The sequence below is a fragment of the Atractosteus spatula genome, chromosome 9 (genome assembly GCF_055471065.1).
Source record: "Atractosteus spatula isolate fAtrSpa1 chromosome 9, fAtrSpa1.hap1, whole genome shotgun sequence".
Classification (NCBI taxonomy): Eukaryota; Metazoa; Chordata; class Actinopteri; order Semionotiformes; family Lepisosteidae; genus Atractosteus; species Atractosteus spatula.
This window is the reverse complement of record NC_142714.1, coordinates 13,390,477-13,414,148: the sequence shown is the minus strand read 5'-3', so window position 1 is coordinate 13,414,148 and position 23,672 is coordinate 13,390,477. Positions and strand designations below refer to the sequence as shown.

Here is a 23,672-nt window from a genome sequence, read left to right as displayed (position 1 = left end):
TCCTTTTTGCTGCTTCCTTTTCTGTGGCCTGCATGCTCAGCTAAAAAATGAACTGTCACAGATCTATGGGTTGAGGCACGTTCTGCTACTGCATGGCACTGAACAAGCATACCAGCTATGTTCCTTCATTCCTATTGGATAATGCATGGAGGATAATAAGCTTTCATGGGCATGGGCTCAGAGGTGTGTTGGACTGAGGTGTAAGATAATAACAGCGAATGTGACCATGGAAACTTTAATCAAGGACTCGTTTTTGTTGTGTGTGACCTTTGCTCCTTTAGTGCCTTTCAGTAGTGCAAAAAAAAAATGTCTACTGTGGAATTAATGCAACTGCAGCAATGCAAGAAAGAGAAAACGGTTATTTCTTTAGGTGTTTTAAAGCTTAAATATTCTTTAATCTCTGATGGCTAAGATATGCTTCTATAATTTCTTATTTTGTATCCAGTTACTTTCTTATGAAATAAGGTGTAGGTCAATGTTGTTACAGATTTTGGTTCTGCCTTTGTTCCAGTGACATTAATAAAAGGCTTTTTTGCTATCTACAGTGTGACACCAATTGGCTCAGCACATTACTGTTGTAATACTGCAGGCTGTATCAGATGTTGTATTAACCATTTCTGTTTCAGGAATTTTTAGTTTTCTGCCCAGTCAGGAGGCAACACTGCTTTCTCCCCTGGGTTTTCTGTAGGTGTCTGTTGTGTCACAGGTTATGGTTTCTGCTCCATACAGTGTTACAGCTGAATGAGAACTTTAAACAAAAGCATTGAACTTGCAGAAAAATACCTACTGTTCAAGCATAACTATTTACGTATTCACTGTGTATCAGTGTATCAGTCAGAACAAAGGTTGATAATACAAATATACCAGGAAACAGCATTCTGGCTACCCTTTAATACTAATTACAGCAATTAACTGCGATTTGCTGCACCTGAAGAAAAGAAAACATTTCCCTTTGATGGTGTGAGAAGAACCATTTAACTAATGAAGGGTGTATGCAACTGTTTTTTTTCCTTCTGAACTGTGCTGTTGTGAAACATACTGAACACATTTATGTGGGCATTTCTTTGGCTTTATTCTAATACCCTAAATGTGTTTTCTGAACTTGTTTCAGTGCGTCTGTTGGTTTGTTCTCGGCAAGCAGAAGCCAGTACTTGGGAATACTGCTGAAAATCTGAACTTGGAAGTTCTTAAATAGGCGATTTGTGATGTCCTTCTATTATACTAAAGGGATTTTTATTATTGGGCTGCTGTTCAAACTAGTAAATTGAATTAATAATCCATGTTAAACAGAATGTGAATGCAAATACTGTTAATGCATTACAGTGGAATTTACTCATTACCTACTCACTCAACGTATTGGTGCACTTAACACAATTGAGAAACTTTTTTTAAAAATGCACTTATAAATAAGTATATCGCAACGAGAAAAAATAGACTGATCTTCAAGACATTCGTGCAATTCTGTTAAACGTCCTAGGAGATAGCGCGTTCCAGCCCAGTAGAAGAGATTCTTGTGAAGGAGAATACTGCACAGTGCTGTCAAGACTGGTACGGAATATACAGCAGGCAGCCTAATTTAAAGGTTGTTGTGCGTTAAAGAGCACACATGGGGGCAATTAATATAAACTATATTGCAAGCTCTGTGAGCCCTATATGGAGATCTCTTAAGAAAACATTTAAAATAGTAGTCTTCTGGTAATACTACTTAACGCATTCAATTGAAAGCAGTCCAGAAACACTGAATAGCGTCAGATAATAACTTTTAAGTTATTAAAGTACTGTTTGAAGTTAAGCATGTTGTACATCGCAACAACAAAGCGTCACGTGTCACTATTCTGCTTTAAATACAGTGAACCTCCACACTTTGAAATAAAAAGTTCGTTTAATTTTATTTAAAATCTGGCAAAGGTAGAAGAATTGCCAGTAATCTGGCAGTATTTATTCTGTGCTGATATTTGTAATGTCTTCAAGATCCCTGTCCCTGTCGCCTTGCACTTAATTCCTTGTTCTGTAGATTGCGGAGGTTTTTCTGATGCTTGCGTTTAGATTTCCCCCAGCTACGTGAAGAGGCGGAGCTCGGAAACCAGTTCCTATGGGGACCGATCGGTAAAAACCTTAGCTCTCTGTCTGCCACATTTCCACTAGCATAGCGCTCTCCTTGGCAGATCCTCGCACAGAACGAGATCCTCGTCTCTCAGCATCTTGGAACGCACGACAGCTGTTGTTTTGCTTCAGGGCGTAAAGAAGACCACAGAGAAGGTGCATTTCGTGTTCAATTTCGTATTTGCCTACGCGAAGAGAGTAACTTGGTTGGGATACGTTTACCGTAACTTCACGGCTCGGGTTTTTTTTTAAAGGGCTTTGACAGAAATCACGTTAAAAAATAACAGGTCCGAATTGCTAGCTTCACATGGTGTTTCTTTTTACAGTGCGATACAAAAGCAGGCGTGAAACTGAAATGATTAGAAAAATTCGTAGACGACCGAGAATGTTTACGTCAGGCTTTTAATCGGTATTTTTTATACACGTGAATACATTATATGGAGATTTCAGTTTAATTTATTGTTTTGCGCATTTAATTCATCGTCTCTTTTAAAGACGTAGCTCGAGATTTTACGAGTGTAGGTACTGGAATTGAACAAGAGTCGTATTTCTGAGACAGGTGTGCTGTTCATCATTTCGGTACAAATGTGGCTTCATGTGACTAGTGTTTACTTAAGCATAGTAAGAAAAGCGCTACTGGGTGTATTTAAGATTTCAGGGCAGCACTGCTTTTTTCAACTCGGTATTAAATATTTTCTTCGTTGTGTCTTTATCTATTAAATATGAGCTTTGGAATATTCGTTATTAGTAATAAAGACATGCATTCAAATGAAAGAAATACTATTGGTTTCTGTCGTCATGTTGAATTTTCCGTGCCTCTAGGGGAAGTAAATGCATGATGAGAGATGGAGTGACTCTTAAAATAGTTATGAAAACCTTTCTGCATGATCTTTTTTACTACAGTTCTGTTCCACCACTCGTTATTTTTGAATATTTTTTGCTTCTGGTGAAGAATCTGGGTGTACTCATAACCCTAACTTCTTGTATATCTACAGGTAGTTTGCAGCTTGTTTCCATTTTGCAGAGTACGTGAGTTAAGCGCGTTCGTTTACATCAACAGTGTTCCTCAAACTACCTGTGCTATTTCAGTCTCTTGATAAAAAATTAATTAGGCATTGTAGAAAAGTTTTCTATTTATACTTGCATGGGAGTTCCCTGTTTTTCAAGGGCAGATCTTATTAAAATAACCCTTTATTTAAAGCGCTGTGCACCTGACGACAAACTCACTTGCACCCGTTTTCTGCACACATCATTAATCGGAGGATTTTATTAACGTGCTGTGCCTGGTAACTTAATAAAGTATTTAATTTGAGAAAAACGCATATCCCGTCGTTTTGGACAATCCGTTCGTATCTTCTATTTGTTCATATGTAAAAAAAACGGGAAAAGGTCATTGAATTAATTTTATTCTTAAATAGAGCCTTTCAGTGGAGGGCGTTCTCAAGGCACTTAAATTACACAATACAAAGATAAAGAGGGGTGTAACATTAAAGCCCACCTTCACTTTTACATGTAACTTTAGTGTGGTTCTGTGCAGAAAGGACTCGATCATCATGTTTTGTACTCTTATTATTTGAATTAAAACATTCAGTTCTTCAGTATGGAAATATTACTTCACTAGTCATATTTTTACACTTGAATGCCCATGTCATTAATGTGCTCTAATTTAGAGGACTTCTTTTCTCACATGCTGATGTTGACGTCTGTAGATCAGTGGTGCAGTGGTTAGCATTGCTGCCTTGCACTGCAGGGGTCCTGGGTTCAATTCCACACTCTGTGTGGAGTGTGCGTGTTCTCCCTGTGTTTGTGTGGGTTTCCTCTGGCTGCTCTGGTTTCGTCCCACAGTCCAAAACCTACTGGTAGGCTTCTGGGAGAATTGGCCCTGGTGTGAGTGTGTGTCTGTGTCTCTGTGTGTCCTACACTGGACTGGTGTCCCATCCAGGGTGTATCCTGTCTTGCGCCTGTGGCTTGCTGGGATAGGCTCTGGTCCCCCTGTAACCTTGTATTGAGTAGTGCAGTTAGAAAAAGGATGGATGGATGTGATCACATGTTATTCTTTGCCTTCCTTCAGCTTGCCGGCAGTTGTCAGGCACAGCCTGGAAGGGCAGAGGGGAGATCCGTTGATGCACCTGCGCTGATGTTCGCCTTGCCCTGGGATGGACAAGTACGAGAAGATTGGAAAAATAGGAGAGGGCTCCTATGGAGTTGTTTTCAAGTGCAGAAATAAAGACACGGGGCAGATTGTGGCTATTAAGAAGTTTGTTGAGTCTGAAGATGACCCAATTATTAAGAAGATCGCATTGAGAGAAATCAGGATGCTGAAGGTAACATTTTTTGTAGTGTTTTACAGCATTTGCTGTCACAGTTGTGGCCAAAAACACTTGGGCCGGGCACAAAATGCTCTCTGTATGCATGATCACTTGAAATATAATTTGTGGGGTTTTTTTTGGTTGAATTTCGTAAATAACCTTTAACATCTTAAAAGTTATACTGCTTAATGTGCACTTTAGAAGGGTGCCAAGTAAATATTGGCATAAGATGTATTCTGATAAATAATGTTTCCTATTTTATTTTGCTTATTATTTAGTTTTCTGATGCTTATCACCCGCAAATGCCTTATATCCTGTTACAAGGGAGTCCTGTGATATCTGTATCTGGAATATATCAGGAATATGTCCATATCACAGTCCTGTGGCACATTGCCATAATGGCTCAGAAAAGGGTTGGGTCTAATCTGTGGTGATCTCACCACATAGTTTGAAGTCTATTTTTGGAAGTGTCTTCTTGCTGTGGAAACAAGGCAGTGCCATGCCACTTTTGAAGCTAATGATGTTTATCTCCATGTCTTGAAATCATTTATTCCATTCTTTTAGCAACAAAGATAAGCTCTTAGCTTTGAATGTGTTGACTCACCTGGAGAATATAATGTTTTTCCTCATTCTTATTGATTTAATGTGCTTTCGCAATACCAGCTGAAGAACTAGATTACCCACAGAAATATTTTTGTTTATCCTGTTTGTCGATGAACTTAGTCTAATGTACAGTATTTTGGAAATTTCACATAAACCTGATGCAAGTTTGTCATTGGAAATTCAGTTTCCATGGTGGATCCAACCAGAGAAACTGCTTAACTTTAATTAATTTGACCGTCCACAGCAACTACTCTCTGTAATTCAAATAGACTTAGCGCCCAGGAAAACTGTTTACTGTGGAATTCCAGATAGAATTACAATAACATTGAGGCTTAAGTAACATTCACTGTGTGCTCAAAAAAATCAATATGCAGCAGACAAATCCTAACCTGTTCACACCTGTATTTCCCATTTAGTCAAATAAGGAACCAGTCATTTTCCATGAAGTGAAAGCTGTTGATTTATTTGTTTTACATTCATATTCTTAAAAATATATATTTATGACAAAGAGTGAGTTCTCCTCTTTCTCCTAATTGCCTTCCCAAGTGTGGCAGATAGTGTCTTAAGCATCAAACAGATTACAACAGACCTTCCTTTGATTGTTACTAACACTAACCAGGAGACTGTCCACAGACAGATGAGTCTGATGGAGGAGTCCAGCTTACGCGGGCGTTTTGTCAGAGGACAACATCTTCCCTTACAGCCAGAGTCAGGGGATCTTAAGATATCGTTGATGTGTTCCTGTGTCATGCCTAACTGAGAAAAAGAACCCTCATTATCGGTTACCATCTGCAATAATATAAGCTTCCTAAGTGTGTCGTTCCAGAAATTGCACTGCACATTGGGTCTAAATAAGAAAAAGCTGCTTGTAATCCCACAACTTCCTCCGTGTTTAAAAGCAGTACTTAACATTTGGTTTACAGGCTAGTTACCAACTCCTTCCTCACCCATTGTCACAAACTCTGGGTAAAGACCATGGCCGAGGTCTCTTCCCCTGGCTGCTGGGCTTGTTCTTCATTCTGGATCAGCTCTGTGGGAGAGCCTGGGGGTACAATCACTACTCTGGGTCCAGAGCTGCCTGCTGAGGTTGTTCAGGCACATGGCTTCCATTGGTGTGCTCTCAGGCACCTCCTACTGGGTAGAGTCATGTTGGCATTGGGGTCTTGCATTGGTACTCTCCCAGGCACCTCCCACTGGGCGGAGACTTCACTGCCAACCCAGGACATGCCAGAGGGTCTTTCAGGCGGCCTGAGACTGCTTGGAAATGCCAGCACTTCTGGAGTTGTATTGTCCTCTGTACTCGAGTTACTGCTACTAAGGCCCTCCCTAGAACATGTGAATTGAAAGTTCAGGACATAAGAGCCATGCTTAGTAGCCCGGTGCTGTTCTGAGCAAACCTTAGGTTACTGAAAGAGGACCTAGAAAGCAGATGAATGAATTTGCACTGCCAGCCAGCAGACTATGAAAGATACAGCCCAACAACCATGACAATGTTTATACCACGTTGGACGCAACAGTTGTTCATTTTAACAAGCTGCTTCACTGAGATGGCTCCGGTAAATACCCTGTGGAACGTATAAATGGGTATCCTGGTCTTTGCTGTACATGGAAATTTGTATTCACTTATTAAATGAAGGATTGATTTAAAGAATTGCAAAAGTCTTACACAAAGACAGTGTATGTTATCTGCTTTCTCATTTTAATCTTGTCCATTCTAGTTTACCTCAACTTCCCATCTTCCTGTGTGGGTTAAAAGAACACGCAGTGCTTTCGGGGTCATGTTGTGTATCACGTGTTACATCTCCAGTGGCCTGACAGAAGAGCTAGACCTAAATATCAAACAGTGATTTAACTGCTCATACCTACCTTGTATATTATTCCCCTTGTTTTTTGTTTGAGCAAATTGGCATTTTTATGTACCATTGTTTTTTATCTGAGACTTTAACAAAAATAATCCTATTTGGATGTACAGTTAAAATGTCCTTTTTGGACTGCTAAGCAGTAACCCAAGATTTACTTAATTAAATGCTCTTTGCTTGTGTCCTCTGGTTTGTGATCCACTGTTGATTCTGAAGATGTCTAGAGGGTGGACTTTGAGGATTCTCAATACTTCGAAAAGGTCCCCTTGCACTAACCAATTAGTGCTCCATTCAAAAACTTTCTAATCAGCAGTTCACGTCACTGATTAGCCGAGATTGGCTGCGGAGTTACTGCAGCCAACCAGGTGCACATGATTACAAGATATCTACAAGACACCCACAGATATCCAAGTCTGCACTAAATCCTGTGATAGATTCTAGTACAGTAACAAATGAGGTAAGAGGGCTGTGGGGTCACATGCCTTCACTTTGCAGACCTTCACTGTAAGAACAGCCATTGTGTACAGACCGTTGATTTAATGTTAGCCAGATGTAAAGTTGAAGAATTTAAGAAATAAACCACAAAGGGTATTAAGCAAATTTGATGTGCAGTGTGTGTGATTTTGATGTGCCTGTAGTGAAGAAAGTCTATAAAAATGACATTATTGAGATGCAATTATAAAGAAAACTGGACTACTGAAGGTTAGCTTTAAACCGAGAACAGGGGTTGCTTTTTTATCCAAAGAGATGTGGGAGTAGAGAACAAGCGATCCCGTCATTTTGTGTAATCCAGGACCCTGTTTTTTTCAGGAAATGTCTGGATGAGATCCTTAGATCAATTCAGCACTAACTACCAAACAGACTAGATGGGCCAAATAGCATTTTCTCATCTCATCTTCGGTTGTTTAGTTAAGCAAGTTTGGAGCAATGTTTTGACAGACGTGGTCCATGCAATTGTTTTTGCAAGAATTTTCCGGATAGAAATTATTTTTAGATATTTATTTGTAGATAGAATTGGCTGAAATGCTAATATTAGACAGGGCTTTGGTCTCCAGTACATACCAAGAAGACTGCTGCATGTTAATGTTGTGTCAGCTTTTTCTCTCTAGCCCGAAACCCCAAACCAAGCAGACTTCTTGATGTGCAGCTTGCCGATGTTTACAAAATTCTTGTCCTTGTGTGCATCACAGATGCAAAAAACTGATTCACTTCATGCGTTTGAAATTGTTGCTGATTGAATTAATTATCAACATTCAACAATCAGGTTTCAGGTAACACAATAGCATTTTTCTAGTGTCCTGAGGCCTTAGTCTTTTCAGTGTGTTGTGCAAAAAAGAATACCTTGAGGCAAGCGTTTGGGTGTTTGACAGATTCATGCTTGTTTGATCACTCTTCAAAAAAGCAATGCAGTTAAACTGGAACAAAAATATTCTCATTCGTTTCCATTTTCGATTTCCGGTGAATGTACAGGTGTTTTAGGAGTGTTCCTAAATTGAAAATTGATTTAGCCTGATTCCCCCTTTAATATAAGGTATAATATAAGATATAAGGTGCCAAATACTTTAATTTAGAGTTGAGAAGTGATCCTTCAGTAAACAGAAGATAACACATTACTATGCTATAATCAGCAATTTCCACCTTTGCCATCCTGAGACATTCTTCAGTTCCCATGCTTTTGTCACTGAGCCTGTAAACAGGTCCAGCTGGCAACAGGTTGGCCATGGAGATCCAAGAGTGTTTATGGTTGTTTAGTCGGGGCTGTTTAACTTAACGTGTGACAGCTTGCCTCTCAGGGCGATAGTGAAATAGAGTGTAAACTAAAGGCAGAAATTGGAAAGCGGTTTTGATTAGGCAAGCTCCAGCTACTCCCTTAAGAGACAGGGGTAAGCTTTCTGATAAAGCTTTATCAGTCCGCGGTATTAAAATAGACAACTAATAAAAAATACCTTTTGGGGTAGGTGGTACACTACATTCCCTCTAAAAGAGTAGTGCCTGATTAAATGAAATGTCTTAAATGGTCCAGTCTGTCTAAATCTCATTTTGTGCTTGCTTTACGAGCGTAGTATTTGGTTTCTTTCCGAGGGGCAGAGCAGAAAGCTAACAGTGTTTTTGTAAGAAATATGATTGATTTTCCATGTTTTTGGTTTCCACCCTGCAGCAGCTGAAGCACTCGAACCTGGTCAACCTGATCGAGGTGTTCCGGAGGAAGCGCAAGCTGCACCTGGTGTTCGAGTACTGTGACCACACTGTGCTCAACGAGCTGGACCGCTACCCCAGGGGGTGAGCCAGCGCGCCGCCACGCTCCTCTCCTGTGTGTGCCTGGGTGAAAGGGAGTAGCAAGCCGGTCTCTGAGCAATCGTATATAAAACGTATAATACTACGTAGAGTATATTGGGCATCTAGTGTAGGGCAGGGGTAGTGTAGTCTTAAATAGTGTTTAAATTTGGCATTACTAATGAACTTTCGGGACCCTTTGGCGCTGATTCTAAAATTAAGGAGTGGGAGAGACTAAGTCAGACTCTCTGATTCACTCCTCACACTGGAGCCCATCCCAGAAAGACTGGGGAACAGTGTCCAGTCTTTGCAGGTGCACCAGTAAGCTTTGCGGGTTGCTGGCTGTGGCCCTATTGAGCCCAGCCAGCAACCCGCAAAGCTTACTGGGGCAGTAACCCTAACCCACTCCTCCTGAGTGCTGGACTCATTCTCCATGTCTTATTGAACAGTCCTGAAAGCGGAGTCGTACACTAAGAATCTGAACTCATGTTAAATAATAACTGTCTTGATATGGTCACTGATTTGGTCGGGAACCTGAAACCTAAATATTTTAGATATTGCAGTAGTATATTGAAAATATAGATACACTCTGCCTATCACTATCGTTTTTATAACTTATAGAGTGGTATACATTTTCTGTGAGTACTTTACACATGGAATCCTGTCCTGCCAGAACCTCATTATGAAAAAACAAACAGTGGTCAGAGGGATTCCCGAGTGGTCAAGTGAAGGCGTTCTTTAAGAACAAAGGTTGGACAGGGCTGTGCCATTGGCTGAGTGGACCCAGTGTTCTCCCAGAAACCAGTACAGCCAGGACGTCCTGAGCTTGCTATGCGGTTTGTAGCCTTCTCAGTGAAAACCATAAGAGTCTGCTATTTGGTGCCAACTCTGCTATAGCTGTGATGGGGCTGGCACTGAAAAAATGGCAGATGGTTAGATAATGCATGTTGTGGAGAAAGGAAGACTGCATAGTCCTTAACTGTTCTGCATTAATCCAACGTGCATCAAAAGTATAATAGTTATTGGATGTATGGCTATACGATGAATACCGAAGTCGCCATTGTTCCTGGGATGAAAATCAACTATTATAAATTTATAATTGTGTTCTTCTCAAATTTGCTTATGTCGCGCAGAATTGAATTGGTGAATTCTGTAGGCTTACTGTTGTACGGAGTCATGTTGTGATCCCTCAATTTGGGCATGGTGTGTGCAAAACAGAACAGTCCGCTGAGGCAAAACCTAGACTTACTGTACATGTGAGGTATACAGAGATGACTCACTACCACTAGTGACCAGCTAGCGGTTCAAATCTTCTAATAAAACCTTACACAGGGAGTGGGACGGTTATGGAAAGTTTGGCCTGTTTTTGTATTCTTTGTGATTCAGAAAGCAGACTTGAAACGCTGACAGCCCGCATTGTTTAGCTGTTACCATGGAATTGGTCCTGTTTGTTGCGGCATGTTTATAGTTATACACTCCCGAATACCAGGCCGGTCAATATTGCCTCGGAGCTGAAAGGGAAACTCCCCGGAGCGGCGGACTATGGGATCAGGGCCGCGGGCACACGGAGCAGTCAGCGCTCGTGGTGTTTGTCTTGCCTGACAGGGCGTGAATGACGAGCTTGTTCCCATTTACAGTGTTCCCTGTGGGTCGCATCTGGCAGCCGGGCTCTGTGGGATCATCAATCAGGGGGAGGGAAGGCATTAATAAATTACCGATCACGGGGCTTAAATTAGCTAGCGGGGCCTGGACAGTGCTGATTTATGGGGGTCCACAGTCAACAAAGCAGTAGGATTGGGAGCAGCAGAGTTTACGAGGAGGACCTCAGGCCAGCCTGTCTTTGGCTGATAATGGTCCAAGAAAAGGAAAGAAGCATGGACACTGGGGAAATCTTTTTTTCTGCAAATGGTGAGAGGATCAGGAAATTGGAGCTGGGGGATGGTGGTGTCAGTTGTGCTGGGCTTGATCTGCAAACCCTCTGCTCTGTTAATAGATCTCAAGATCTCAGAAAATACTGTTTTTGGTATAGACTTATTTATTCATTCTGACTTCTTAATACTTAAAGTAGAAACATATCAATGTGCTTTGAATTGTAAGAACATCAAAGCCTTCATCAAGGAAAGACAGTGAAAGGCAGTTTTGTGTTGCGAAAGTTTGCTTAGTATCTGTCCTTTCATATTTTTTGTCAAAAGCAACTGAAGAACAGAAGTTACAGAAAACACTACCAGAATGTGAATTTATACCAATTTACACTGACTGTAAATCAGATTCGAGAATTGTCACAGTGAAAAGTGATTGGTAGCAGGATGTAAACAAGCTATTCTTCAACCATGTGTTGTTCATTGAGGTTTGGATACAGCAAACCGTATATACAGTATACACTGTGTGCTTGCTTGGTAGTGTGCTTGCTTGCTAGGTTGTTCAAATCATAGGAATCATTATTTTTGCAGTAAATATGACAATGAGCTCCTACCATATGCCCCTGAGTCTAGGACAAACCCTGAAATGAGCATTTATAAGGACTTGGTCTAAACAGACATACATAATAGTATTTGTTTTACCCAGAGCTGGTTAAGTAAAACTTCTCATTTGTTGCTTGGCATGCACAGCAGGTGACATGCCAAATCGTCAGCAGGTGTGTCTCTGGATTGCCTGTGAAGTGATGCGTGGCAGCACTGGCTCTCAATTTATCACCCAAGCCTCAGATCTTTCTTAAGACTGCAGACTGCACCCTAAAGGCTTTTTATATGGAAGTTAGAGGAAGGTGAATGGAACGAGTTAGAAATTACTGTGCCAGACAGCCTTTCCTCAGTCGAGCAGTTCCCAGAAAAAAAAAACGCATAAAACTTAATGACCTTGCAAACTCTCTTTTTTTCCCTGCCTTTCATAGTAGTCTTTTACAGTCTCTGCAAATCCCACGGGTACCTTTTTAATTGTAGATGTTTACTACATCTGTGCTACAGCTTTAAAGTCCCCTTTGTGCAATTCAGTATAAAACTGAAATACAGCTCTCAATCTGACCATTTTATTATTTATTTTGGTGTGTGTGTATGCTGTTCGGGTCATAAAAAAGAAATACAGCGAGTAGACCAAATAATGAAAAAATCTCACTTCCTTTGCATCAGAACAATGATCTGGTACATTCAGACAGCTTGTACTATTCAAGTAGTGGGATTTAACTCTTTCACTTGAGATAAAGAATGTATGTTCATGTCCAATACCATCCTCTTTTGTCTTAAAACTGAGCAATATTCAGACACTGTAGTATTCAGCCTCTACATCTGTTTCTAACAACAGTTATGTGGATCAAGGCAGAATTATTACACAGAACTATATGGGAACTCAAAGAGCACTAATGGCCTGTGTGTGTTTTGTTCCTGCTGTCACATGCTGATCACTTTTCTCAGGGTTCCAGAACATCTGGTGAAGAGCATAACTTGGCAGACCCTCCAGGCTGTAAACTTTTGTCACAAACAGAATGTGAGTCCTGCATTATCTCTTGTATGAACATAGCACAGAGCGTCCGGTTCCACAGGGTTGCGAGTACTGTTGGGCAGCACGATGGCACAATGGCTAGCTAGCACTGCCGCCTCACAGAACTGGGGCCCTGGGTTCAGTTCCGAACCCAGGGTGCTATCTGCGTGGAATTTGTAAGTTGCCCCCCAGTGCTTGTATGTGTTTCCTCTGGGTGCTCCAGTTTCTTCCCACAGTCCAAAAACATACTGGTACTGTAGGTTAGTTTGCTTCTGTTTGTATCTGTGTGTCTGCTCTGAGATGGACTGGCATTCCATCCAGGGTATATCCTGTCTTGCGCCATTGCTTGCCGGGATGAGCTCAGGCTCCCCTGTGGCCCTGAACTGGAAGAAGCAGTTGGAAAATGGATGGAAGAATGAGTGTTATTGTTTCAATCGTGGTACTTGAGCTACCACAGTGACACCGAGTGTGTTAGTTCATGTAGTTAACTTATCTCTGCAATGAAGCACCCTAGGATTCTGTAGGAAGTGAATGCCTTCACATTGGTGGTGCAGCTAATGGACAGCTGTCACAGTTGTGGTGGTTCTACACCATTTTGTTGCCTTCCAAGTACACATTTTGACCTCAAGACTTAAGTTCGTATTTCATTTCATGCTTCAGAAAATGGGAAGTTCCATGCTGTGTATTTTACAGTCATGCAAATGGTACAAATCTGACCAGCACGGATAGCCAATAATTTTTCTTTTTCTGCTCCGCAGTGCATTCACAGGGATGTAAAGCCAGAAAATATCCTAATTACGAAACACCAGGTCATTAAATTGTGTGACTTTGGATTTGCCAGGATTCTGAGTAAGTTTAAACAATTTTCATGTAATTGTTTCAGTTTTTGTTTCTACTATTAGTCACTTTTTGTGATTATTGTGTCCAGATATTAATAGCACTCAGATAAGATTTCTGAAGGTTTACACCAAATCCTGAGCAGGTATATTGTTTTTTTAAAGAAGGAATACTTTTTTAGGATGCCATTTAAACAAAAAGTGAATATATGCAAACATTTTTGTACTGCTCAGTTGTAAATTTTAAAACATACACATCAATGTTAATACTATTGATTTAACATCTAATTTATTTTATCTTTAGCTGAGGCAAGAGAAGTTTCTTATTACGGTACTGCTAATGGATATGTAGTTTTACAAATGTTTTTAAAACAGTTTTAAAATGTACATAGTTGGAAATCTATACAGAGCTAAGCAAACATTTTGAAATTCCAATACTTTCCCTTTACTTTTAAACTAAAAGACTAATCGATTAGAAGGAAAATCATTTTAAAATTATAACTAATGCTCCTGGTTGCTTTGGAATATGTTATACCCCAGTCTATATTCAAAGTTGTTTGAGTTGATTATTCCATTCAAAAACCAACAGAGAAGGGGTTGCAGTGACTCCTGGGAACTTACCTCTTCAAATAAGGGAAGTCTTTTTGAAAATGTACTAGTTGCCCAGCAGTAATTTGCTTCAGGAAATCCTCAGATTTGATTTCAAAGGAGCTTCAAAGTTAGCCTCGTCATCTGGGTATGCAAATTCCAGTATTTTTGTTTGGTTTAGTAATAAAAGGGAATGTGGGTAACACAGTGGAGCAGTTGTTAGCATTGCTGCCTTGCCAGCGCTGGGGCCTGGGTTCATCCTGGGGTGCTATCTGTGAGGGTGGAGTTTGCATGTTCTCCCCACGTTCACATGGGTTTACTCCCACAGTCCAAACACATGCCGATAGGATAATTGGCCCCAGTGTGTGTGTTCCCTGCGATGGTCTGGCCCTTTGTTTGCCACAACAGGCTCCGGCTCCTTAATTGGAAGAAGTAGTTAGAAAATGGATGGATGGAAGGGGGAACGTGTGCAGAACATCCTGTCTTTTCAACAATTCACAAAGCTGTTTTTTTACCTTGAATACAGAGCAAAGCGGTATCCCCATCTTTCGAACCCTCCCTCGGTCAGTGGGAAAGAGTTTTCCGGCCGTGCTTAGGGCTGCTTTGTCCCCACAGCTGGCCCCTGTGACTACTACACTGACTATGTGGCCACACGCTGGTATCGTGCGCCGGAGCTGTTGGTTGGCGACACTCAGTACGGCCCACCAGTGGATGTCTGGGCAATTGGCTGCGTCTTTGCTGAGCTGCTGTCTGGTGCCCCCCTGTGGCCAGGCAAATCAGATGTGGATCAGCTGTATCTCATCAGAAAAACACTGGGTGAGCACAGCTGTTTAAGGGTGATAGGCGGAGCAGCATCCCACTCAAATAGATTTAACATTTAGAGATTCAGGCCAAGATTTTATTATTCTTCACAGTACAGGAAAAAAATGACCATTAACACACATAGTCTTGAAACAAAGTGGTTACATTCCACAATTTGTACTTTTTTTTTATTATTTTACAATATGTTGTTGTCTGTAATTCATGTTTTCCTCCTGCCTTAAGAGTTTCAACCATTTACAGTCACCTCAGGTAAAAATAATCAAAGAATAAAATAATGATAAAATGATCAGGTCCTTGGTTTTATGATGATGTGTTTAGTATTGTGGATACTGTATATCTATAGAATATCAGGTGGGTAGCTGCGTCAGCATGCGTAGGTTGCAAAGGAACAAGTAATAGGTTTATTCCATGCTGAAAAAAAAGAAGAAAGAGAACACAACGTTTCGGCCGTGGAGCCTTCTTCAGAATATAGAATATAGAATATGACCACATTCCATTGATCTAAAATTAATGCCATGTGTAAGCTGTAAATGAGCACATGTCCTTTAAGAACTACAGACATTTCTCTCTGCTTAGACATTGGGAGAAATGCTTACAACACATCTGACATGTATCCATCATCACGAAGATGCTAGTTGCTAATGAGGGTCATAGCAACCTGGATCTTGTCTGGTTCAGGGCACAAAGCCCAGGTACACACACACATATACAGTATACTGCACAGGCACAGCTTAGAGTCACGTAGTGAGCATTGGAGTAACCTGAAGACTCCAGTCCCGAATCAGACCCTGTACATGAGAGCAAGCCAGTGTCCACTTTTCCGTCTAAGTCATCAACATGCAGTTTTACCACATTGTAGAGAAAGTACCATTTGTGCTGAGGAAAAAAAGTCTCTGAATAACTTATTACACCGTGAACGTGTAAAAAGCAACACCTATAAAAAACCAAAGCAGCACAACAGGTGTATATGCATTTATACATGTACAGCAAATAGCAGCTGCAGGGTTCCTTCTTTAGAGCACTAGTAAAACAGCCAATTATGTCCAAAGAGAAAAGCACCATCTGCAGTGCAGTGCCTCCCAGCATTGCCAGGGCATTCTGAAGTGCTGGCCTTGTGTTCACAGGTGATCTCATCCCCCGGCATCAGCAAGTGTTTAGTAACAACCAGTTCTTCAGTGGAGTGAGCATCCCAGAGCCAGAGGAAATGGTGAGAATACACTGGGTGTGTCTGTATTAACACACCTGTAAAATCATCTTTTCTATAATGCCATCTGAAATCTTCATTTCCTGATCTGGCTTACAGCATATAATAAAGGGCAGATTTAACAACCTTCAGAGTGTTATCTAGGAAAATTGTCTTCACTTTGTTTTAAATGATTATGAGTAGATTTTGGAACTTAAAATGCCTATTTGCAGATTTCAACATTTAACTGGGATACAGACCATGTACAAGATGACCTGAAAGGCTAGAATTTCCCATTAGTGTTTTAAAAAAGAATCAATTCCTTACACAAGTATTTATATACATGTTCCATGCATATATACTGTATCTGTAGTAAAATCCAGAATTTAGCCTGGGACTGCATGTATTCTGTGGATTTTTACTTGTGCTAACTCTCACTTTTGATATTTGTTTTTTTGTTTGTTTGTTTGTTTTTCTGATTTTGTTTCTATAGGAACCATTGGAAATGAAATATCCTAATCTGTCATATCAAGCCCTGGGTTTAATGAAGGTAAGATGATGCTGAAATACTAACGAAGGTGTAGTGTGGTCTGATCTCGGAGGTCTGACTTAGGGGTACAGTGTATCGTAGCAGCTGTGGACTGGCAGCTTCACCTCCTCTAGAGTGGGGATCTCCAACCCTGCTCCTGGTCACCACTTTCTACAGATAAGGAACAATTCCAGTGAGGTTCAGCTAAACAGGTGATGGTTAAATGAAGTCATTAAAAGAACATTTCAATGCCAGCAGACGTATCACCCTGCAACTCACAACTGGCAGCCCACTGAAGTTCAGCAGGTATGAGCCTGAAGGGAGGGAGACCTCCTTAGTAATGCTAAGGTTGCTGCCAGAAGCAGTGTAAATGGGGCCAGCAGGGGGTGCTCTCCCTGTGGTCTGTGTGGGTCCTAATGCCCCAGTAAAGTGACGGGGACACTATACTGTAAAAAGACGCCATCCTTCAGATGAGATGTAAAACCGAGGTCCTGACTCTCTGTGGTCACTAAAAATCCAGGGCGTTTCTCGAAAAGAGTAGGGGTGTAACCCTGGTGTCCTGGCCAAATTTCCCCCTGGCCTTTACCAGTCACAGCCTCCTAGTAATCCCCATCTCTGAACTGGCTTCATCACTCTGTTCTCTTCCCCACTGATAGCTGGTGTGTGGAAAAGCGCTATGTAAGTGTAAGGAGTTATCATTATTATAACTGAGGAGGAAGCTCCTCAGCCCTCCAGCACTAGGTTTTTAAGTTGTGAGCTCAGCCGACTGACCTGTCCGGCAGGGCTGCCTGCGGATGGACCCGGCCGAGCGGCTGACCTGCGAGCAGCTCCTGGAGCACCCTTACTTTGACAGTCAGCGAGAGGAGAGGGAGGCCGCCACGCGGGACCAGGACCGCGCGGCCCGGAGGAGGGCCAGGCTGCCCCGCAAGCACCTCCCGCCCGGGGTGAGTCACGGCAGGGTCTCCTGCCCCGAGACACCGGGACACATCTACGTTTTTGTAAAAGAAACAGGAGTTGTTTCCCTGCGTTAGATATTGGGGTATTCCGATGTAGTGCTTAAATTTAATTTTGTTGCTGTATTTACAAAAAGTAAAACCTGGAAACATTTTGCAGAGTGCCGATTAAGAAATATAAATTACAGCCACCTGTCTTCAAAGTCTTACCCAATTAAATCAGGATCACTCTGAACAACCATTTAACTACAGAATAACTCTTTATGCTGCCCTAATGCTGTACTAGCTCCAGCCTGAGGAATATACTGTATACACTACAGAACACATTACACACTCATTGTTCAGGATGTAATCTACCTAAAAGCATCATTTTGCAATACATGAAGCAAATGTGAAACCTCCTGTGCTGTGTTTTTACAGTTTTGTGTTAGAAACATTCTGTTTTAGGCAAACAAGTTGACTTTTGCAACTGTCCAGCAAAAAGACAGCATTCAGTCACAGTCAACAAACATGACTGATGTTAATGAGTCCATTCAGTGGTCTTGAGGTCATCTAACAGGGATATGAACCGCAGAAAAAGGTATTTAAAGCTTTTGATGTCACTCTCTTTTCAGTATTTGCCTCAGCTGACCGGCAGCAATATTTTCCCATCCTTGGACAACAAAAAATTCTACAACTTACGGAAGTTTAACTACCACTTTCCTAACATCTGAAGTTACAGCTCATAAACCCGAGGGGACTGAGAGACTTGCAGGAAAAAACAGGATTGTCTTAAAAACAAATGCAACCGGCAAGCTGGTTCCAGTTTCACAAGTGGCAAGCAGCTTGAAGAATGCTAAGGGTTCCAGGTGTGCTGTGTGATCAGGTGATGTCATTCTATGCACTGAAAAAGCTTTTCTACCGATTTTGTTTTCTGTGGTTTTGTCATCTTGACTTTGTTCTGCATGTATGTACAGTATATTGACAAGGTACAGTAATGCTGTTCTGCTACTAGATTAATATGCAAAATTGGGCAAAATTCAACCTTACTGCCTTTCCCAATTTGCCAAAACAGATTTCAATAAGGAATAATGAGCCTTGACGTTATGTTTCACAGTGGTATCAATCTCATTGTTTTAGATGTTATGAATTTATGAAACCATAATAATGTAGTACAGTTAGGTTTTTGTGTTTACTAAATTTCACCTAAACCCCCCCATTTGTATTTTGTGATTTGTGGGTTTTTCATCCCACGGTGAATCTATGCCAAAATGTTGTGTAAAAAAATCTAAGTATCACACCTGTTGTGAGAAAATGCAACAAATGTGTGGTCTCTCTCAGAGCAGCTCTCCTACTTTTTAACTTGAGATAATGAAGCTTTTGCTCTACTTGCTCTTTTCAGTATTCAACCCCCTTTATTATTTACAGCACTTGTAAGGTATGGTCCTGGGCCCATGACTGGCCTATGTTATGACGTTAGCTGACCTTGATAGGATTTTCCCAGGAGCTGTGTGCAATCGGCCGAGTCAAGCCAGTCAAGATTAGATGAACTTGCACCAGCTGGAGTGTCATCAGATTGTCGACCAGCAGTGACTCCTGCGGTTTTGGGCTCCTCCAGCTAGTGCCAACTCTCCCAGTAGGCAATGTGGAGTTTGCAATGCATAGAAATAACTATGCTCACTGGTGGATGTGTCAGAAGAGATCACCCTCAGTCCTCATTGCTACAGGCAGAGCTGACCAACAACCGACAATTATAGTTTCAGAGGGTAGAGGAAGAAAAAGGAACTGGTGACTCCCAGTTTTTCAAAACAACGTCCCATTTTCCTTTCCTTTTTATGAATCCACCAAATGCCAAATTTTGAAAATTCATTTGGCCTCTTGTATAAGCCAGCGGACGTCAACCACTGTAACTCTTAGCCTGCCTTATGTATGTACAGTATATATAACGTGTGCACCCATTTTTTGTTGTAAATTTTTGTATTACTTTTTTTAAATTATTTAATACGTTTTTGGAAAAATAAAGATGGTAGAAAAATCTTTACAGGTTTGGAGAATGGTTTTAATAAAGTGATGTTAAAAGGCTTATTTTACCTTTCATTATTTCAGAGTGCTTCACAGGGTCCACCATCAATGGAAGAAATTAGAGCTTTCAATTGCTTTGCTTGGCCAAGCTCCTCATGATTCCAGTGGTTGTACAGTATGCTCCCATTTGCAGTTGCTCTGCATTCATGTCCATGCTGGATCCCATACAGTCCCTATAGTTGTGTTCTGCCATGTTACACAGTCTGTACAGCCTTTTTGTATAGTGTAGCTAAGCTATTAGTCTAAGTCTAGCTCAATGGCAAGGTTAGGTAGAGCTGTCAGCAGAGTTTGAACTGTCTTATCTTTCTCCTTCATTCCAGGTAGGTCGCTGAGAAACAGACGCTCCAGATTCCTGTCGTAAACAACATGTTTATTTTTCATTGCAGAATAAAAACTATAATTGGAATATACACACATTAGGGCCTGAAAGGTCTCTTGCACACATTTGAATTATGAATGCCTTCGTTTGAAGTTGACACCCCCCCCCCCAAAAAAAAATATTTGTAATCAACCTTTGTTGTTTCTTAATTTAATTATACTAATTGTCTCAATTGATTTTTTTTACTGTGGCGTGTCTGAAGGACTTACTTGTCCTTCAGGCAATTCATTAGACTGATAGTTGGCTTAAATTTAACTTGAGACAAAAAGCCCCACGTTCTCTGTTTATTGGGTTAATAGAAACCACTGCTGAAGCTGGCGAATGAAACCAGAGGAAAGAGTTGGTACCTTCCTTGACACATGTGCCTACCTGAGGTGATGCAGGGCAATGATGCCCCTGTCAGTCACATTGCCACATGACACCACCTCCACGCACCTCAGACTGGCCTGAAGGTTCTCGATTCGGCTCAGTCTCTCCAAACACACATCCTCTATGTAGATGCACTTGTGGAACTTAATCTCTTCAAGATGTTTTAGACCATCTAGAAAGAAAACAGGTGGTTAAAATTATTTTGCTAATTATTCCAGAAAACTGTTCATATCCACATTGACTACAAATACGACACACAAGGATGGGTACGTTATGTGATTGCATATGCAACACCAAGTCCAGTAATATTATAATTCGTATTACTTTGCTTTCATCATCTTGTATATGAAAACCAGACTGTCCAATATTTTTTTAACAAGATTCCAAAAGGTTAACATGCAGCAAAGTCTTCTTCCTTTGTTTAAAAGTGTGTGTTTTATATACAGCAAGTCCTTTCCTCTGAAATGTAGCTCTATGGTCTTGCACGCTGTGACAGGCTCAATAGACTGGCTCACTTTCACTGTCAACCGAATACCTGACTTCTCTCCGAAGGGCAGCTGAAAACTTTATCTTCACTTACGTAATACACAAGTAAACAGCCTCGGCTAGATTTACACGGCTCGAGTCCTCCACTTTCACTTGCTAGCTCGGAGCTTGACACCAGTGAGTATAAATTTTAAAGCTCAGTCATTTATTGCACAGGAAATGAGGCCTGTTCAATTTACAACAGGCGTTTTAGTGATGGATCTATTAATCCATGAAGAGAATGTTTAAAGAAGAAGGCTGTAGCTTGAGACATTTAAGAACACTGTACATTTGCCAGTGCTCTTCAGTTTTAAGTTTGTATTTGTCACTATTCAGCCAGGTGACACCTGATAATCACAGCTCTTTTAAACTCACCTGTTTGTGGTCTTCTGGACCTTTTAAGGAGACAGTTTTAAAGGTGCTAAAGAGAAAATTAGCAGGTGAGATGAATTGAAACTATAGCATGAGGTGCAATTAGCAGGTCTTGCCCGAACATAGGTGAATACAACCTTAAAACTATTTGAAGAGAGTTTTGCAAGTGCATTTGCGCCAATGCCTTGTAGCCGAGAACCTGACCGTGTGGAATGTGCCGTAGGTGGTGCTGGAGTCTGTGCTCCCTGCACGCACGCATCCCTCACCCAGGTGGTCAAATCCTCGATGCATGATGCAGGACTCTGTCGCGTCAATGGCCTGGATCTTGAATTTGCCCAGAGGGCCAGTGGGCAGGGCATTGTAGTCGTGCTGCCAGCGATCGAAGCCCTGGTAGCGCACTTTTGCCCCACAGCGCAGGAGCCACTCGGAGGCTGCACGGTCAGGACCCACCGCCTTGATCCTCTCATAATCCACCCTGCGGGGAAGTCGACAAAACGCTGAAGTGAGGTGAGGATTTTAATGGCAGCAGTGTTTTATGTAGATACATGAGAGATCACTCACTTCATGCATACTGAACTCAGTACTAATTATATTCTAAATGTGTATTTTGAAACTGGAGTGGCATCTAGTGGCTAGTATGAAAATTGCTTTCAGGTAGTTTATTCCATAATGGTTATTGGAGCAGCTTTGCAACTGTGCATTCTCGTGTTTTATGTGAGGACTTTTTTTCCTCCAAAATAAGATAAAGCCAAGAAAATATTTTTATGCAGCCCAAGCAATACTTTCTCACCCCACTGCCCTCAGTCACACACTCATCCAATTTGCCACCTCAGGCCCTTTGACAGTGCACAAAAGACAATAGGATCTAGCTTCATAGGATACTACCTACTGTACGGTAGAAGAGTTTTACCCATAAGAGCCAAGACATTAAGCACTGGGTAAATAGACAACCTCAACTCCCAACGAACACATTCTCATTTCAAAATCATGTTTCAGTGTTTAAAAACAGATCCAGCACAGGCCTATAGACTAATAATTTCCAATATTCCCTACTATTATATGGAGGTACACTGGAATGTATATGTATATTTTAAGTATGTTTATCCTGATGTGGGCAGATGTGTATTTTGTATACATAAATGAGCTTTTAAGCTTACAGATAAGTAGAGAGGACACAAATAGGTTGCTGTTAACTGTTGTGATTCAATTTTTAGACAAAGGGACTCCAGATTCTAAAGAATGAGGTGGGTGTGTCAGGCACTGTGTGAATGCGTGTGTTTACTACAGAACAGAATGCAGCAGGCCAGCTGGTGCTTACTTGTTAAACACGGCATTCAGCCATCCCCAGAACTGCCGGCTGCTACTTAGGCAAGGTGTCTTCCATAAAGCAAGACACCGCTGACCTGTCTGGGCCAAGAGCTGCATAGCGTCACCCTGAAAAAAGTGCAACTTTTATCATGAAACAGTTACAGACCCCTGAAGATGTGAAAGGAGTTAATGATGTACTGTATACTGTACATAGTTGTTTATTATGGTATATATTCCTCCTGTCCTATACCCTGCTGTTTGTTTGTTTTTTGTTATCACCAACTAAATATACTACTTGTTAAAGCAATTATGGTTTAAGGGTTCTTACAAAATTACATATTTTTTATCATAAACAAACTGTACACTGTTTGCGGATGGAAGAGGAATCTAAGCAACTTCGGTAATGGGGGAACGTTTGTACTGTAACGCTCAGCAGTTACCTTATTCTGAGTGTTTATGTTTTGCTAACTACACGCAAAACTCTGCATTTGTCTTGTTGAATTCGACTGCTCTGGCATTTGGACGCAGACTTTGTTGTAATACTGTATGCGAAAGTATAATACTGAAATTGGAATTTACATCTTTTTCTTTTCGTTACGTTGTAAATAATGTACTGGCGTAAGGGACAACGCTTGAAAGGTGCTTATTAATTGCAGCTATCGCAAAATATTATGACCGGCATAGTTATTTCATTATAGTTATATCATTTATATTCTAAATACTATTGCTATTTTCGTACTTAACCTAAAACCTTCTTCACGGTTTGTAACAGCGTATCTCGCCATTACTATCATATTAAAGACGTCGTGTATTAGATCCAGTAAATATTAATTCCTTTAAATATCGTTTACTTTCATTTTATAGGGTAAATACCGATTGTAGATTGCACCCTCGTCAGTTATTTTAGCTAGAACATTATGATGCAACTTTAATCCGACCCACACTTTCAAGCATTGTAAATGAATCTTTTAATGGAAGAAAAACAAGAAACTTAAACATTCGACCTTTTAATATGTCACTAACTTGTGCGCTCTGTACTGTCAACAAACAAGTGTAACACTCACTTTGTCTTCTTCCCCAGGCCAACGGACGATATTTACAGAGACCACGTTGTAATGTGACCTT

General features: G+C 41.0%; 2 protein-coding genes across 7 annotated transcripts; one reads left to right on the top strand and one right to left on the bottom strand.

Annotated features, from left to right (window-relative positions):
• The first annotated feature begins 2,135 nt into the window (after nucleotides 1-2,135).
• Nucleotides 2,136-19,594, top strand: cdkl1 (cyclin dependent kinase like 1 (CDC2 related kinase)). Of its 6 annotated transcripts, none has more exons than XM_088924505.1 (11): nucleotides 2,167-2,259; nucleotides 3,099-3,128; nucleotides 4,175-4,427; nucleotides 9,033-9,154; nucleotides 12,556-12,628; nucleotides 13,381-13,471; nucleotides 14,662-14,862; nucleotides 15,993-16,075; nucleotides 16,545-16,601; nucleotides 17,363-17,524; nucleotides 18,148-19,594. In XM_088924505.1, exons 3-11 carry the CDS (start codon nucleotides 4,260-4,262, stop codon nucleotides 18,244-18,246), a joined length of 1,056 nt encoding a protein of 351 aa, XP_088780631.1. In that variant the 5' UTR covers nucleotides 2,167-2,259; nucleotides 3,099-3,128; nucleotides 4,175-4,259; the 3' UTR covers nucleotides 18,247-19,594. The 6 variants fall into 6 exon arrangements, with proteins under 6 accessions (XP_088780627.1, XP_088780633.1, XP_088780631.1 ...); XM_088924506.1 differs by lacking the exon at nucleotides 2,167-2,259 and adding an exon at nucleotides 2,300-2,390; XM_088924501.1 differs by lacking the exon at nucleotides 3,099-3,128 and having other exon boundaries at nucleotides 2,136-2,259.
• dmac2l (distal membrane arm assembly component 2 like) lies at nucleotides 18,147-23,665 on the bottom strand. The gene is made up of 5 exons (XM_088924508.1): nucleotides 23,612-23,665; nucleotides 22,558-22,673; nucleotides 21,506-21,714; nucleotides 20,343-20,514; nucleotides 18,147-19,946 (listed from the first exon to the last, which is right to left on the bottom strand). The coding sequence occupies exons 2-5, from the start codon at nucleotides 22,662-22,664 to the stop codon at nucleotides 19,832-19,834; spliced, it is 603 nt and encodes a 200-aa protein (XP_088780634.1). The 5' UTR covers nucleotides 22,665-22,673; nucleotides 23,612-23,665; the 3' UTR covers nucleotides 18,147-19,831.
• Between the last annotated feature and the right edge of the window lie 7 nt (nucleotides 23,666-23,672).